General features: G+C 35.6%; 2 protein-coding genes across 3 annotated transcripts; both read right to left on the reverse strand.

Annotated features, from left to right (window-relative positions):
• Positions 1-45: 45 nt before the first annotated feature.
• Positions 46-9,444, reverse strand: LOC145563323 (protein CHROMATIN REMODELING 19-like). The gene is made up of 12 exons (XM_081623766.1): positions 8,708-9,444; positions 7,199-7,316; positions 5,501-5,541; positions 5,145-5,395; positions 4,882-5,062; positions 2,937-3,122; positions 2,482-2,655; positions 1,910-2,068; positions 1,350-1,427; positions 937-1,073; positions 551-769; positions 46-472 (listed from the first exon to the last, which is right to left on the reverse strand). The coding sequence occupies exons 1-12, from the start codon at positions 9,329-9,331 to the stop codon at positions 313-315; spliced, it is 2,328 nt and encodes a 775-aa protein (XP_081479892.1). The 5' UTR covers positions 9,332-9,444; the 3' UTR covers positions 46-312.
• Positions 9,445-10,330: 886 nt separating this feature from the next.
• On the reverse strand, positions 10,331-15,603 carry LOC145563324 (plant UBX domain-containing protein 7-like). Of its 2 annotated transcripts, none has more exons than XM_081623768.1 (10): positions 15,367-15,603; positions 14,013-14,140; positions 13,810-13,917; positions 13,400-13,592; positions 12,625-12,702; positions 12,456-12,524; positions 12,184-12,327; positions 11,954-12,056; positions 10,865-11,130; positions 10,331-10,773 (listed from the first exon to the last, which is right to left on the reverse strand). In XM_081623768.1, exons 1-10 carry the CDS (start codon positions 15,466-15,468, stop codon positions 10,609-10,611), a joined length of 1,356 nt encoding a protein of 451 aa, XP_081479894.1. In that variant the 5' UTR covers positions 15,469-15,603; the 3' UTR covers positions 10,331-10,608. The 2 variants fall into 2 exon arrangements, with proteins under 2 accessions (XP_081479894.1, XP_081479893.1); XM_081623767.1 differs by having other exon boundaries at positions 13,804-13,917; positions 15,367-15,600.
• Between the last annotated feature and the right edge of the window lie 1,765 nt (positions 15,604-17,368).

Genomic DNA, 17,368 nt, shown 5'->3' on the forward strand with positions numbered 1-17,368 from the left:
AGCATAAAAAAAAATAAAAATAAAAAAAAAAAAAAAAAAGCGGACTTTTTCTAGGCCCAATTTCAAAGATGAAGAAAATTCTACCTGTAGTAAGGGTAACATACACCTTTTTTCACTTAAAGATACAAAATTAGGATACCCATCTCACAAGGGTAACATATGCTTTTACAAGCATAGTGAATGAACTTCACGAATTAGTTGATTTATACAATAGTACATGAATAAGAATAACTGCGGATTCTACCCAACGCCATACCCATACATATACCCAGAGCCAAAGTTTACAAAATAAAAAAGGAGCTAAAATATACGTTAACCTAGCAACAACGATGACAGTATCTCACCCATAGTCTTCTCAGGCATACCGTTGTCAACCACCATTGTCCCAGATTCCAAAACAGCAGCATCCAAAACTAACTTCCGTTTTGCAATCTCATATACATCCTCATCTACGGTACCTTTTGTCACCAATCTGCAGAAGCAGAAAAAATATCTAATTTAGCTTCTCACAGTTGATAGTATCTGATCATTTAATAAAATAATAATATACCTGTATATAGTAACAGGCTTTGTTTGGCCAATACGATGGCATCGATCCTCTGCTTGTCGGTCAATTTGAGGGTTGAAATCCATATCGTGTATGATGACAGTATCTGCTCCAGTGAGGTTCAAACCCTGACCTCCAGCTCTGGTGGAGAGCAAGCATGCAAATATTGAAGCATCATTATTGAAAGTATCTACTATGGTTTGTCTCTCTGTCACCTGCGTACTGCCAGTACAAACTAGTTTTAGCACACAAAAAACTGTGCTACTTGGAATGAATGCAACATGATAAGGGTACAGAAAATAAGAGCAGCTGTTCTAGATCCTAGGGGGAAAAAAGCCCTGCAATAACTCGCACATTGAACATACAAAACAGATAAGCTGGCCTTTTACCTTCCATCAAGGCGTCTAAATGAAACCCCAATCACATCCAACGCCCACTCCAAGATATCAAGCATTGACGTCCACTGGCTAAATATGAGAACACGATGACCATCTTGTTTTAGGGAGGGAAGAAGTCTAGCCAATGCCTGTATAAACAAATATAAATTCTTTTACACACATGAGCATTTTGTCTTTCCTAATTACCACACGAACTTCATATTTTGTCAACGAGGCTTCCATTTACTAGCAATGTAGCAAAGTTTAAGAGATTAAAGGGTGTTCATGGTGGTTTTCAATAACCTGATATCTCACTTACTATCACATCCACTCTCATCATTTAATATCCATTCATAGAGTGCTTTTCCCAATTCAGCTGCCTTAACTTCTAAAGTTCATATAGCAAGGGATGGTTCAGAAATTACCTGGCATTTTGCAGACTTTATGACCTGATCCTCTGGAAGGATTCCCTTCACATCCTCAATATTATAGCTAACTAGAAGCTGCAATCCAAAAGTTGATACACTTCATGACAGGAAGTAAGAACAAATTTTCTCAGCCTCGTTAACTGAGCAGATATATTCCATGCATTCCATAGCATAACTGATTTATACGATGTTTTGCAAAACCTAAAAAGATAAAGTGATGCTAGCCTCTAAGATTTAACAAAAAACTAGTACAGTAACAACTAGCCAGGTGCTGCTGCAGGCCTTTAGCTATCCATATGCCATAAATATTAAAAAGAAAAAAGGAACAAAAAATTCCTTGAAGAGGTAGGGTATAACTGTAGCTAGATAAATAAAATACCGATTTTTATGACACTATTTTGAATATAAGGACCTTTCTAAAATACAACACCTAAACTCTTTTACTACAATTTTTTTTATTTTACTACACAAGAACAAGAGATGCATATGCATAGAACTTCCATCCGCCTAGTTTCCCCCCATCCCCTGGCCAAAATAAATTGAAAGCATGTAATTACCCGATGAATAGAGAAGTCACTGTAACTCTTCATTTCGTCTACTACTCTGTCCAGTGTACATTCATGACCAAACACGCCCTTGGGATACAACTTCTTGGCAAACCGCACAATATCACCATCATTGTAGATACGCCTCACTAGCAAAGGATGATTTGCAATCTGCAAACCATATAAAGAGTATAAAACTTCAATCATAAAACTCATTTGGTGTAAATGAATCATCTTGTGGAGTTGTGGGATTAGAAATGAGGGAGTAGGATAAGAATTTTTGAAAGTGAGAATGAAAGGTGTCCCTGTAATAAATTGGAAACCAAATTTACTTAATAAGAGTAAGTGAAATTAATAATTAAGAAATTTTTTTGGAATGAAAGTTTTTCCCCTCTCGTCCCCTCTCTTGAACATGTAAGAGTCAACTCACAACAAACATGGGTTTCATAGGAATTAACCCCTCATTTCAGTACCCATCCTCTCATTCCTAGAAGCCGTAAGGAAAATGTGGCGTACAAAATCAGTAAGCAGCAAGCACTAACGGAAAATATAGTAATAAAGACATGATCTGCAGCAGAACGCACCTTACGAAACTGCACAAAGTAATTTGAAATCTGACGGCGAGGAAGAACTTGAGCAACATTTTTTGAATTAATGTCAGAGCCCTTGGGCATGCGAGCTTGAGACACTGCACGATACTCTTGAATGGCTTCTTTATAAGCATCATCATGATCTTTATCCATGGATACAAACTCAACCTACATAATCATTAATTCAAAATCCCAAATGATTAATTTACAACTGATGACGAATAACCTGAGTTAGTAGATGATGATGATACCTCCATTTCATAATTATACATTAAATGGTACTGTTAGCTTTGTGTCATAAAAGTACTTATATAATTTTTGTTCAGGTTTTATCATATTGAGAGATTATAAGCCAAAGTTGGAGGGATCATGAGAAACCTTTTGAATATTCACAACCAAAGGCCTCAACAACACTATTAAGCAGTGCAAAAAATTGGCTCGTAACTTACACGTTGTTCTTTAGCTACAAGTTGCTGCATTACATCAGATTTCAAGCGCCTCAAGATAAATGGACCTAGTATAGACTTCATACGAGCAATCAGATCATAATCATCAGCACTAAGTAGCTTTTTCAAATCCACATTTTCTGTAGCAAATAGATCAGGCAGCATGAACTCCAATAACGACCACAGCTCCTGCAGCAGCAAAGAGCATCAAAAGGAAGCTATCGTCAGCCATATTAGCATAAGATTAAAAAAATATATATATACAAGTACTTTTTTTTTATATATTAATTTACCAATGTAAGTACATTTCTTTTTTTTTTTTTTCTTTTTTTTTTTTTTGTGTGTGTGTCAATACAGCTTAAGAGATATTTTCAGTTAAAAGCTAAATTCATCCTCAAATAGCAAAAGCAACCATAAATATGAAACAAAGGGAGTTCTGAATCTTCTGATTGTAAAACAGAGAGTAAAAGCAAGTGCTTTTACAGTGGCACGAGCCAGCCTAGTTATTGAACACTGATAGAAAATACTGCAGAGAAGGTTCAATGTTTCCAGCACAGGTGTATTGTGGATGAGGTTGAGGCACACTATTGAAAGTCTTTGCAGTTGCTTTTAGGCTTAAAAGTACAAAATCCCCAAAATAAAATTCTAGTGCGAAAGTAAAATACGCTATTAGATTTACATTAACACCTACATGTTTCTGGAGCAAGTTATTTTTGTTAGAAACAAGGTTTAGCCCAACACTAAATTACTACAAAGAACCTTCTCCAATGCAGTTGAGCAACCAAACAGAGAACAAACAACAGTCTACTAGTCTCAGAACTTCAAAAATATAGTGCATACATTGTCAAAATCTCTTTACCCCTAACTGTTTGTACATGTTCACTATTTTTTCCCAGTATTAAGAAGTGTGATTAATGAGTGGATTCAAACAGCAGCATGATTGAATAATGGCACATCAGAAAAGAACATGCATTTTTAACCAAAGAGCACAATAAAATGGGGCAACCTAAAATAAATGTGAGCTCACTTTCTAACGGAGCACCATTTCAAAAAGCAAGGGTAAAGAGATTGTAGAGCAGGCCTAGAAAGTAGCAACCCAAATTGTTGGCAGAAATTTCTAGTGCATGGAACAAAGACGAGTACAGAAATTAACTATCCTCAAGATATGCAGAATGATAAACATAATGATTAATCATTGAATAGTATAAGATTTCTACGAATAACCATCATTTAATTAACTAATCTACCCAACAAGGATAATGAATAGATTAAATTTTCAATAAATTATCAAAGGTAGGGTCATAAAGTTGGTCATTCATAAAGTAAAAAGGTGACTCGCATACAATAAAGTATCATTTGGGTCTATGACACTAATTTTGAATTCACTCACTTATATATTCTAACCATCTGATAGCTATTTCATCGATCTTATTCATTTTATCTGTTTCCTTGAGGATATCTGCTATGCAAACACTTCATTGCCTAATATAACTAGATATTGGAATCTTTGATTTCCGAAAAATTCAGAGTTCTTCCCTGTGCCTCTGCAACCCAGCATACTCTATGAAAGGCAAGCAAAATGAGCAAGAGGAGTATTAAGCAGCTGCTTCAAATTAATAGAAGAACCCTATTCGACTATCCCCATAGAGCTTGTTGACCCTAATGCTAGCAATCTATGTGTTTATTTGGTTGATCACTTTTCTCATGTATTTTGATTTCCTAGGAACGACAAAATGTTGTATTGTAGAACATAGGAAGTTCAATTTCATAGAACCTACTTTAGTAAATTCAGCACCCTATGAAGAGCGAATACCCATGCTTTTAGCCAACTAATAACTCCACCTTCTACTGCCTAAGAATTACTACTTCCCATGTCTTTGATGTTGACCACACAAGGGTATATTTTGAAATGTATGAAGATAACTGAAAGCTATCACCAGTACCATACATGTAAATCGTTTTGTAGTGGAGTTCCAGTGAGCATCAAACGCTGTTTTGCATTTTTTGCAACTGACATCAAATTCTTCCATCTGTAGCTGTTTTTATCTTTCAACGCATGAGCCTCATCCATCAACACACAGCTCCATTTCCAACGCTTCAGGATTTTACGGTCATCTTTCTGTTGTGCGCTAATGCCACGACAAGCATCGTAATCAGAATACATGCATGTAATAGAAATGAAAACATTGTACAAAAGATAATTCACAAAACCTGTGCCGTTCAAATAGGGAGTAGCAGACAAGGAGCACATTAAATGGAGGTGGCGATCCAGCCTTGGCCAATGAGTTTAGCTCTTTAGCATAAGCTGCTCTACCAGCTCCATGGAACTGTAACACAGAAAACGTTGGACACCACTTGGTAAGCTCTCTTTCCCAATTCTCCAAGACAGAAGCTGGACATACAACTAAATGTGGGCCCGGATCGTTTTGCAAGTGGTTCAGCAGCATCAAATATGTTATAGCCTGAAATAATGAGGCACAAAAGTTACATACAAATTAAGGATACTAATGCATACAATAGGATATTTGGGGAATTCTTTTTTTTAAAAAAATAACTGATGATTGTACCTGAACAGTCTTCCCCAAACCCATCTCGTCAGCCAATATAGCTGCACATCAAAATAAGCAATTAAAGGCAATGATTTAGTTAGAAACAAGATAACAAGATTTTCTCAACATCAATTATTAGAAGATTCTATGTTACATGAACTTTGGTACAACATACAAGTGTACCCCATTAGTCTATTTGTGAGTACGTCGTGTTAGTGTGTGAGCCACATTCTTACTAAATATAACATAAACCTTTATAGTTCAACCCATTTCTGTTATCGGTAATTAAGGGCTTGTTTGACATTATTTTTTGTTTTCAATTTCCAGTTTTTTTGAAAACAAAAAACCAAAAACAAAAAACCAGAAAAAGGCGTTTCTACTTTTCTGTTGTCAGTTTTCAAAATTATCATGATTTTAATAAGTTTGACTAATTTTTTATTCTTTTTATGACATATATCATATGATTTTAAAAAACAAAAAAACAAGAAACCACAGTGATGCCAAACGAACCCTAAGTTATCACAATTAAATTTTTGTTTGTCTTCTTTGATATGTTCCTTAAATTATGTGCCAAGATGCTAAGTTGCAAGTATTTTGAAACAAAGTATTTTCAGGATACATTCACAGCCTATCGTCACTTTATTTAACTCATCAAATCATTCCATCTTTAAGATTTTTTTATCATCAAAAAGTGATCATTTCATCTTCATATATTCCCTTTTAACAGCATCCCAATTTATCCTACCCTCATTATTTTTCTTTTCTTGAGATTTTTTTATTATTTCTCCAAAACAAAAAATGGGAGGGAAGATCTAATATTGGAGCCGGTTAATCCTTTCTGAAATTAAAGATCATGATGGGAGATCAACCATTGGAAAAATTAAATCTTATTTCTACACACAAGATCAAGAGGTTCCCTAAAAATAGTGGCCAATGTGGTAAATATGATATTGGCACTAATTGATCCTCTCTACTCAAAAGATCAATGTGGCCCCAAAATATTGAGGTTAAAAATGTTCTTATTCAAATTCACCATTTTAAGATTATCGTCTTTTATTAGCCACTTTTTCCCCCCTAGTATTCAAATGTATAGTAGTGATAATGTGAGGGGGTAAGAAAGTGTGAGCAAACTTTACCCAATTACTAACGAATCCAGAAATTTAGTAAATGCATCTTATTCTGGTGCAATCTGATGGATTTTAGAATCTAGTAGTAGTATATGCATTTGAAGGGCTAGAGCAATTTTTGCACTCATGTGTAAAAGAGTTTGTGAATAAGGGACATGAATATGAGGAAGAAGGATTAAACTATGGATCTTTGACATTTCAAGTGATATGTAGCATGTATTATTATTTTTTTTATTTTTTTATATGTAGCACAATTCTTTAAAGTTAAGAGGTAATATGATTTGTAAAAATAATTCTTTGGTTCTTTCAATGACAATAAACCATAATTGCATAAATTTTATCCTAATTCATTGTTCTTTCAGCAATGCATCAACAATGATTTTATAGTTAACATATCTATAAAGTTGATATCATACTTCATGCTACGACCTATGTATAAAAAGGAGCACCTAGATGCAAGGTGATATGCAGACAAACTCTAAGAGTTCTGGAATGTAGTCTACAGCTTTTAAATCATCAGGGGATATTAAAAACACATAAGCATGAATTAACTCATAAAGTAACCTGATGCATAAGAAACATTTCTTACCTCCACCTATCTTTTTTCGGTTCAGCAACAAAAGAAAGTTGACCCCAACAAGCTGATATGGTTTGAGAAGTGGCTGAAAGTCTGAATTTTCTGCTCCACACGCTGCATTAATAACATCCTGACATAGCAGGCAGAGGGAAAGATAGAAGGGAGCAGAATGAGAAACAGATAAAGCGTAAAGAAATTAAGATTAGAAAAATCAACATAAGTGATTTCAAAACATGCTTTTGCTGAATATGCACTCAAAGATGTGAAATGAATCATCTCATCCAAAAGTAGTTTAATACTTCACACTAGGCCTTACATAGAGAAAAACAAATGGTGCCTCTTGAGCCTATAGAAACAGCTTCCCTTTTATACTGTTTTCACAACCCACGATCCACAAATCATACAAGTATTGCCCCTAGGATAGAATAATTTACTTTTATAACAAGCATCTGAAAATTCTAGATTCAGCTTAAAGAACTAGTAAAATACATAGAAGTGGTAGAGCTATTACAATACTTTCCTCATCTTGGTGAAGAAGATTTCCTTTGAAATAATTTTCAGACTAAGATAGGGAAGTCTTTGCAAATTTGGATCCACAAGGGATTCTTGGCAGAATATTGGTGTTCTAGTTGAGTAGAATTTTGCTATTTTCCCAATAATGTGTATCTAAAACAAATAGGGAAGAGAGAATACATTTACACTGAGAGATACGTGCAATTCAAGTATTTAACTCTCAAAAATTCCTTATGCCATAACCACCCTTCCCCACACCATCATCTAGATTTCAGCAACTATGCAGTAACCTACATTTGCAAATACTGTAGTGATCAATTCTGTCTTGTCTCATCGCCCTAAAAATTGGTAGTAGCCGAACATGTATACAGCACACATAACTACCAGAAGCCCAACAAAAACATAAAACTAAAATGAGTGAAGTAGTGAACTATCAAATGTTAGGAAATTATAATCCCAGTGATATATCATATATCTGGTTCATTAAAGCTAATACTAATCAATTAGATGCAAAAAAAAAAGCATGATTTCCACTATTGTTGCTCAGAATTTCACTGATTTCACTCATTGAAACAAGCTTTTCTTCAAATATTGTTAAGACTTTACCTAGCATACCAAAATATCTCTTTCCTTTGTTTATCGAGTCACCCTTTTTTGTTCACTAAGAACCATGCTTTACATAGAATGAGGCAATTATAGCTAATAGTCCTCCATTATGTGCAAAAACAGCATTTTTATACAAATATCCACAATAAAACTTATTGTAATTGAAACAAAAACCCTAAACTCGGCGACAAAGTCCAGTGCAACCACATTCGGCTAAAATGAACAAGAATTCGCATTCACCTTCAACATAAATGTATTTACACAATCCTCCAAAATACAAAATTGAGTAAATAACTAAAAACAATTTGAATTAGCATTCGCCTCTAAATTAATACCTACAAACAACTTAATTATATAAAACTAAGCCCTAAAAAAATCATAAAAGCATGAAAAACAACTAACCTGACTAATAATTTTGGCAGAAGAAGCATCAACTTCAGCATAACGCTCACATTCAACCTTAGAAGAACCATACAAATCCTTCCTTAATTCAGCCGAAATCTTCGCACACTTCTGCAACGCTCTCCCAACCACATCCTCCTCCTCCTTCTCCAAAACATCGTCATCATCTTCATCATCTTCAGTATCCGACAACGACACCATTTCCTCTTCTTCTTCTTCATCCTCGGACTTCACCTCCACCACTTCCTGCAACTCATCATCATCATCAGCAACCTCATCTTCATCTTCATCCTCATCCTCATCATCATCAACCACAAACCGTCTTCCACGGCTGAAACCACGGCTGCGAACTCGTGTGTCGGCGTCATGATCCTCCAAATCATCGTCGTCGATGTCGTGGTCCTCTAAATCGTCGTCTTCGTCGTCTTCCTCCGGCGGCGGCGCATATTCTTCGTCACCGTCGTCGGTGAGGTCGATCGGAGCTGATCGAGAGGAGAAGGAGAAGGATTCAATGGGAGGAGGAGGAGATTTGGAGGTTGAAGAAGAAGAATTGAGGACTTTGGAGGGTTTGAAGGAGTGATTCTCCCATTCATCGTCGGAGATTTCGTCGAAAACTCGCTTCATTGGGTTCGGAAAAGTGTCGGAAAATTGGGGAGTGAGAGAGGAAGAAGAAGCGCCAAATAGAGGGGAATATTTGGGCGAAGGGGGGGAAATGGGAAAGGGGGCTGTAGAGTGGAGTGAGAGGGATTTGGGGAGGAGAGAGAAAATGAAATTGGGAATTTGGGACTTTTTGCGGGATTCTCTCGTTCTTGAGTTTTGGGCCCGGTTAACCCGTGCACATAGCCCGTTTTTGATGAGCTCATTATCCTAAACTATGATGCAACTGCATGTCTGCATCAGCAATTTAGCATCAGTGAGTAAAAGGGTAAAACCGTCAAAAATCAAATTATGTATACATCCCAATTCCGTCTTAGAACAATTTTAAAATCAAATTATGTATACATCACAATTCCGTCTTAGTACATTTTAACTTCTAGGTTTTGCGTTAAGTACCTACATTTATAACTGTTGGTGATTTATACTAGATGCATGATTCAATTAACTGTTATTCGCAACACTTTTCTTAGATGTGTAATGGCAGTATCACTCAAAATAGGTTTGCATTGGTCAAACTTCGGCCCTCATAGTTACTCCGTATATACAAGCAAGTTACCTAAAATTGAGGAGAAAGGGAAAGGAGATCTCAACCCTTACAAGGAAGGGGACCTCAACCCTCGTAGTTATTTTGGTCCGCTATTCACAAGCCATTCCTCACCAGTATGTACCTGAAGCAAGGAGGATTGCACCTTGTGACGGCAAGGTTTCACTTTTTAATTCGCATTATTTAAATTTGGGATCAAAGTGATTTTGCTTGTTCAAAACAAATTTGACTAATTATTTGACTAACTATTTTTTATTATAGTTCTTTAAAAAAAACACCTATATCACCAAAGTAATAATAATAATAACAATAACAGTAATAATAATATCAATAATAAGGAGAGAGACAGAAAAGGAAAAAGGAATTCAATAGGCACTTGCAAAGCAGGACTTACGGATTAAAAGTGTTTGTGCTTCCATGGGTGAAACTGGAATATAAAGGACTTACGGATTAAAAGAGCTAAAGCAGGACACAAAGAGCTGTCTGTAATTTGACAGATACCATTCTATGAGCTGTTGGCATTAAGTATATACATATGGACTACATAACAATAATTACTCCTTCCTATCATACTTGTTCTACAAACAATATGACAAAACAAAAGGCGGAGCAAACTGCAAGATAACTGATTCAGTCAAAAGTCTGCTTGAGCTCTCAGCCATATACTTAATATATATACCGAGAGAGCAACATATCAATCTTACTCCCAAGTAACTGATATCATGGAGTTTGAGAGCCCTGATTCTTCAAAGGTTAAATTACTATCATATTCCACAGATTTTGCAGCTCCAAGGACTCCATGTGTCAACCGTAATGGCCTTGTCTCGGCCTCTCCAAGCTGGGATCTGCAGAACGACCACAACAACTGCAGAACAAAAGAAGTCAGCAAATTCAATCAAAACATGGTACAAGGGGAAAAAATAGGAGGGAGAGGTGAGACAGAGCCAAAACCTAACCTGTATAGGGTCAGTGCGCAGAAAGTTCCTCTGAACTCTTCGTCCATCAGGGAGACGAAATCCAACACGGCAAAGCAGGTTTCTATCTCCCTTTGGTTCTTCAGGAAGAGGGGGATACACAGGAATCTTTGTAGAGCATTTAGCTTCCTCCTTGTTGGCAGTGACTGCATCTTTGTCTTCAGAAGCAATTTCATCCGGATGATTCATGTTCTCCATTGATGCAGCAAGAGCTCGTTGCAATTCCTCTTCATCTACGATGGTCTCACCTGCAGAACATAAAATCCCTTAATTTCAAGACTTTCAAAACAAATACATACCAGTAGTATATAACTTAAAATGAGAAGGATTGATGTACAACAACTTTTCACTGTATATGCATTTCTTTCCCCCAAACTAGTAATATTTCAAAATTCTGGAAAAATGGGAATAAAAACATTACATTCAAAAAAAAATATGCACATCTTCTTTGAGTACAGAAATATGCACATCCAGTTCAAAAAATATGCATATAAAATGCTACTGATTTTAAGGAACTTCTCATTTAACCCTAAATCTATAGATATATACAGAAACATAATCCTTTTTGGTTCATCAGTTGCAAAAGCAATCATATGAAGTGCTGGTGATTGTTGTCGTAAAAACAAAGATACATTCACTCATCCCACTTCTACGTAACCAGAGAAATTACACACAACAAACTCTGGTTTGGTTTAACAAACCAAAAATTATAACGAGACATGTGAAAACTCAGTATACAGGTTAGTCCATCCAATCAAGAGAGGAAAAGTGCAAACAAAAAAAATTAAAAAAAATTGGCAAGGTGCAAAAAAAAAAAGATGGAAAAGGCAAAAGAGAATGGGTGGAAGTGTAAATATTATGAAGTGACGAGAAGAGAGTAAAATGTGTTGCAAAAATAACATAAAACGGTTAAGAACTCCTAGAAATGGACCAAAAACACAGTAATCAACTCTGAAAGTGTCAGGGATGAAATGATGAATGGAAATATGGAACTTTAATAGTCTTAATTAGATGATACCAGGTAAAAAGAAAGCATAAGGGAAGGAAAAAAAAGTAGAAAATCTAAGATACCCTGGACTTTCTGAGCAGGAACATTAGAACTTTCTCTTGGCCGCTTATGAGAGAGTGAGGAATGATAGTTATGTGGCCCGCTATCCATGAAAGGCAGTAGATCCTGCAAATTGATAATATTATCAGCCAAAATTGCAAAGGGAAGCCAGTTAAATTCCATCAAGTGATTCCAAGAGGCAACTTATCTTCGGTATTATGGTAAATTAAATTATCAGATGCAAAGCCCATACCTCCAGTAATCGGTCAGGATGTACCATACCAGACCATGAACGCATTTTTTGTCCTGTTATGGGGTCAATGACAAGAATAACTGGAACAGATTCGATTTTGTAGTAATTACACACCTTCTTGCCCTCACTTGTATCATCATAAACCTGCATTAAGATAAATCAAATTAATTCTAACTGCACATTAAAAGTTTAAAACAGAACACACCTGATTGTCAGCATACAAGAGGAACATAGGAGTATAAATAGGACGAGAAAAAACACAGGATAGTTACCTGCCAAAAGATAAAATTGGTTTTGATAGTTTGGGCTACAGCTTCATTTGCCCAGGTGTCTCTGTTGAGCTATTAAACGCATTACAACAAATTAGACATCACAAATATGTCAAATAAAAATTCTAAAAAATATCTATTGGAGAGAGAGATAGAGAGTTGTGGCACCAACCATATGTGAGCTAAATTCTGTAGGGGATTGTAAATTAGCCACAAGCCACTGGTCCGAAGCAGCAGCGGTAAGTTTTGCCTGCAGTTTTCCATTACATTAAATATGATGACACAGCATATATGATGCAAATGAATCATTCAAAAGAAATACTTGGCAAAAACAGCTTAAAAATTACAGATCAAACTCAGTCATAAAAGAGGGGCAAGGCCCCAAAAAATCAGAGATGAAGAAAATAATAAATGTGAAACATCGCACTGAAACATTAACTAAATAATCAGCTTAGTGCATGTCTAGCTTATCAACAAAATTTGCATCACAAAGGTACATAGCCAACCCTCGGATATTTGCCACATGATTAAATCATCAACTTGATCATAATGATGTCGAAGATAGATAAGAGAGTAAGTCGCTGGCCAGAAGAATCACAAAGCCCAAAGTCTCCCATGTCCCTATTTTATTCATAAAGCAAAGCAAGCTTCAATCATGCATTGCAAAGACAAGGTCATGCTCAAAAATCAATGTAGGAACTAGAAAGTATAAGGTCCCTGAGAGATGGCAGAGTTCAGCTGAAATAAGTTGTGGAGAGTGTGGACAGTGAATGATTGGGTAAATTGAGGTTAGAGAGGGGGGGGGGGGGGGGGGAGGACTTGAGGCTAGAGCTAAGGATATAAGGAGCAAGATGATACAGGTGAACAACTATCCTCTTTTCCTTACAAAAAACCCCAAAGAAGGAAATGAAAGTACTTCAAAGCAATAAATTATAACAGAAACAAACCTTCTCAAAAGGACCCTGGGTCATTAAAGCAAAAGGAGGCCGAAACATAGCAGCAAGGTTATCTCGAGAGCTATCTGTTGTAGAACTACCACCTTGTTCAGCTTCCCATACAGCAGGGTGCTTCATTTCCTCCTCGAAATTGCGGAAGGCAACCACAGAACTCATTCCTGGTGGATAACCTATTCTTGAGGCTCTAGAGCAAGATATATGACAAAAACAATTAGGCACCAACAAAGAGCAAGGACATTGTGCATCTTTTTTTACAAAGCAAAAGGCATGCTTAGTAGTTTCTACAGTACAGGTGCATTTCCCCCCACAATCAAAAGGCATGTTTTCATTACACATAGTAATTTCTTTTTTACAAGCATAAAAAGCAACGCAAATTGAAATAAAATGAGAAGTACCCGTACACCACAGCATCATCATAGAGAGCCTCTCTTATCACAGGTAAAGGTGGACGCACATCATCACCGTCATTTAGTCCACTTATTTCCTTTGCTTCACCCTCATCCGATCCACTGTACCAAATCCGACAAAAGAAGATATACGTTGCTATAAACTTCATACTATAAATCATTCCATTCAAAGTTGCAAATCAACTATTCCATTATACCTAGGGCTCTTGTCAGCTAATGGAGTAGCATTTTGTTCTGGGGGGATAAATGATGGAGGAGCCGCTGCACCACCTTCGTTTCCCACATAGAATAGCTGAATAGCTTCTTCAAGCCTCCAGCTTGTTGCCTGAGTCATCAAATGACAATTCCAACATAAGATAAAAGAAAATTAAGCTTCTTTACGTGTGGAGCAACTACCAAACAAAATCCACTAATTGAAACATAAATAATTGAGTAACACTAATTGAAACATAAATAATGGAGTAAAAATAAAAATAAACGTCAAAGTGTACATTAGTAAGTCTCTCTTCTGTACAGGCATAAATTCATTGAACTATAGAGTTAAGGCAATAAAGATTTAGGTTTAAGTACCATGCAACGCTTGAAGATCGAGGCCTCAAATATTAACAAAAGGTTGAATCAGATATTCAGAATTAATTCATAGAAAATTGGAGGTTTGGTGCCTTTATAGTCCAGAATAACTCTATCACACAGGATGCTAAATTTATTTCTGTTTCTCCATTGCTGATAGATAATGAAACCGTGAAACTTCCCATCAACCTACTCAAAGGAGATGTTATACTAGTCTAGAAAACCTTTATCACACAGAATGAAGTCATCTATGTTTCCCCTTTACTGATGGATAAAGAAACCATAAAACTTCCCATCAAAACTTAAAACTACATCCTTCAATTAAGATAACAAAACTTCCTTTGCATGACTTCACAAAGACGATGACACCTAGCATGTATCCATGCCTCCATGGATACAAAAAGCATTTACAAAAAAAAAAAAAAAATCCAAAGCTTTCCGGTTTCCAAAATATTCTCCCACAAATACCTTCTTGAATGTGAATTATCACCGACCAACCGAAATTAAGATTAAAAAAACAAACTTTTTCACATACAAATTCGATTACTGGGTACATAAAACAAGATACACAAATTAGTTTCCGATCAACACATTTGTAACCCACCACGATGACAATCTAGATCTACACACTAGTCCCAGTTGCAAAAACATAACAAAAATTAATTGAGAGTCACACTTACGATGTGCTAAATCAAAACCATCAGCTAAATTGGACTACACTACAAGCATCAACAAATTAACGTCTTACAAAATCACACCAAACAATTTCTTCCAGCAAAAAGTTCAAAGCAAGTTCCGCAATTCATCACACTAACCAACAGATGCAGCGCAATTTCTGAGCTACCATTACTCTAAATCAATTTTACACTTCGCACATAAAATTTACAGAATACATGATTAATTGTGCAGCGATCATCAAATCGAGCATTATAGTGAATAAACCCTAATTTATGAAATTGAAGAAGAAATGGGGGAAAATACCTGCAAGAATTGGCGGGCAGTATCGGCAGTCTGGCCAACAGCGATCTCGAGGAAATTGGAGACCATAACCTGCTTATCGGAAGCAGAGAGAATGTCCTCCATTGATTTCGAGCCTCGTTGTTAATGGCGATTGAAAATCGAAGAAATAGTTGATTGGTTTGATTACTGAGAGATTGCAAAAACTTTGATAAAAAAGAAGAGTGATGGGGAAATAGGGAATACTCTAGGGCTTTGTTTCTGTATAATAATACGGAGTATACGAAATCGATTCCGTTTTTGGCTCGGATGACAATGGATGGTATATGGAGTTGTGTTTTTAGGTTTTTTTTCGGGTTTTATTTTTGATAAATTTTCTATAATTTTATGCATATAGAGTTGGATAAAATAAAAATTACCGGTATAATTTAAGTTGTAATTATATAATCAGCGTGTTTTTTATAATTTATGTGGTAACTATATATTCAACGTGTCTTTTAGGTGGCCACATAAAAAATACATGTGATCACGCACCATGTCAGCATATATTAATGCAATCAAAATGGATTGGATTATATTTGACAGCCTAATGAAAAATGATGGTGCGTGTCTGTTGACGTCAGCACGTACTTAGGGTCTATTCACATTTACTGAACTGGGATAAAATAAATTTTTTTTAGAGAAGGAAATTAGGAGCTTAATTGAAGTGATTGGAGCTGAAATGAACTGAATTGGACTTATATTAAGCTGAAGTAATCAGGCCCTTAGTCAAAATGAAAATTCGTAGAGATTGGAGACTCGTTTATGAATTTAAAAATTGAGAGTAAGAACCACTAAATCGAGGAAAACTTATTTATCAACAATGAATTAAGTAACCCTGGTTTATTTCAAAAAAAAAAAATTAAATAAAAAAATTAAGTAACCCTTGTAACATGAATAGGTAACATCGCGTAAATTATAATGCTCAAATATAAGATTCAATATTCCTTTAAGTTTTAAACCTTTATAACGTAAATTTGTACTACGTATATATTATATTTGGTGACCGTATACTACAATATAGGTTGAGTAACATTTGTATCCCTTAGTAAGCTACCTCTAAAATGGAAAGTAAGAGCATCTCCAATGGTTTAATTGTAAGGACTTGCTTGCAATATAAATAAAATTTCTAGCTACATGCTTACCATTGGAGAAGAAAAAACTGAGCACCATGCTAGCAATTGTAGCCCAAACATGCTACATGCTTGATTGAAAAAAAAGACAAACAAACTCTACTTATATGGTAACATGTGTATAATTATTTATTTTTTTTTAAAAAAAAAATTATTTTTTACAAACTAAAAAATGTTGTAGCTTACTATTGGAACACTTTGTTGCTAAAAAGTGTTGTAGCTTAAAAATTAATATAGAAAAGCAAGCTACAAAGCATTGTATCTTGTCACTGGAGATGAATTAACTCTTATAAAACTTAGTTGGTAGCCCCTACAAAATCAATTAAAATAAAAAAGTTATGAAATTGTTAGTAACCCTATCGCTTTTGTGATCAACTTTTAAAACCTCTTACTATAACTATACAATATTAAAATGGTCAAGATCATATCATGTGGGATGTTAAGTTTGTATCAAAATGAACTTTCAAACTATCTACTTTTTATAATAGTTACGCATATATATTGAGCATAAGGTTGATTAAATTGGAACAACTAAAAAAGGGGAGGAAGTAGTTAGAAATGAATTCATAATGGTTAGCCAAGTCTACATTCCCACGACCCTACTCAACACCCCCCCCCCCCCAAAGAACCATCAAGTATCAACCAAGTACCTACTCTAATTGGTCACCTAAAGCCACCCCATCCCCCAAACTCTACCTACAAAACCTCCAACGTATTAAAGTCTTAATCGACGGAAATCTTACCTTTTAACTTTCCTCTCAAAGCGCTAGTCAGTATTAAACTTACGTTAGGGTAGAGGTAATCAAGTTGAGTCCGTCCAACCCGAATTTAGATGGTAGGAAATCAAGTCTGCC

Source organism: Chenopodium album, chromosome 10 (assembly GCF_948465745.1).
Source record: "Chenopodium album chromosome 10, dcCheAlbu1.1, whole genome shotgun sequence".
Taxonomy (NCBI): Eukaryota; Viridiplantae; Streptophyta; class Magnoliopsida; order Caryophyllales; family Amaranthaceae; genus Chenopodium; species Chenopodium album.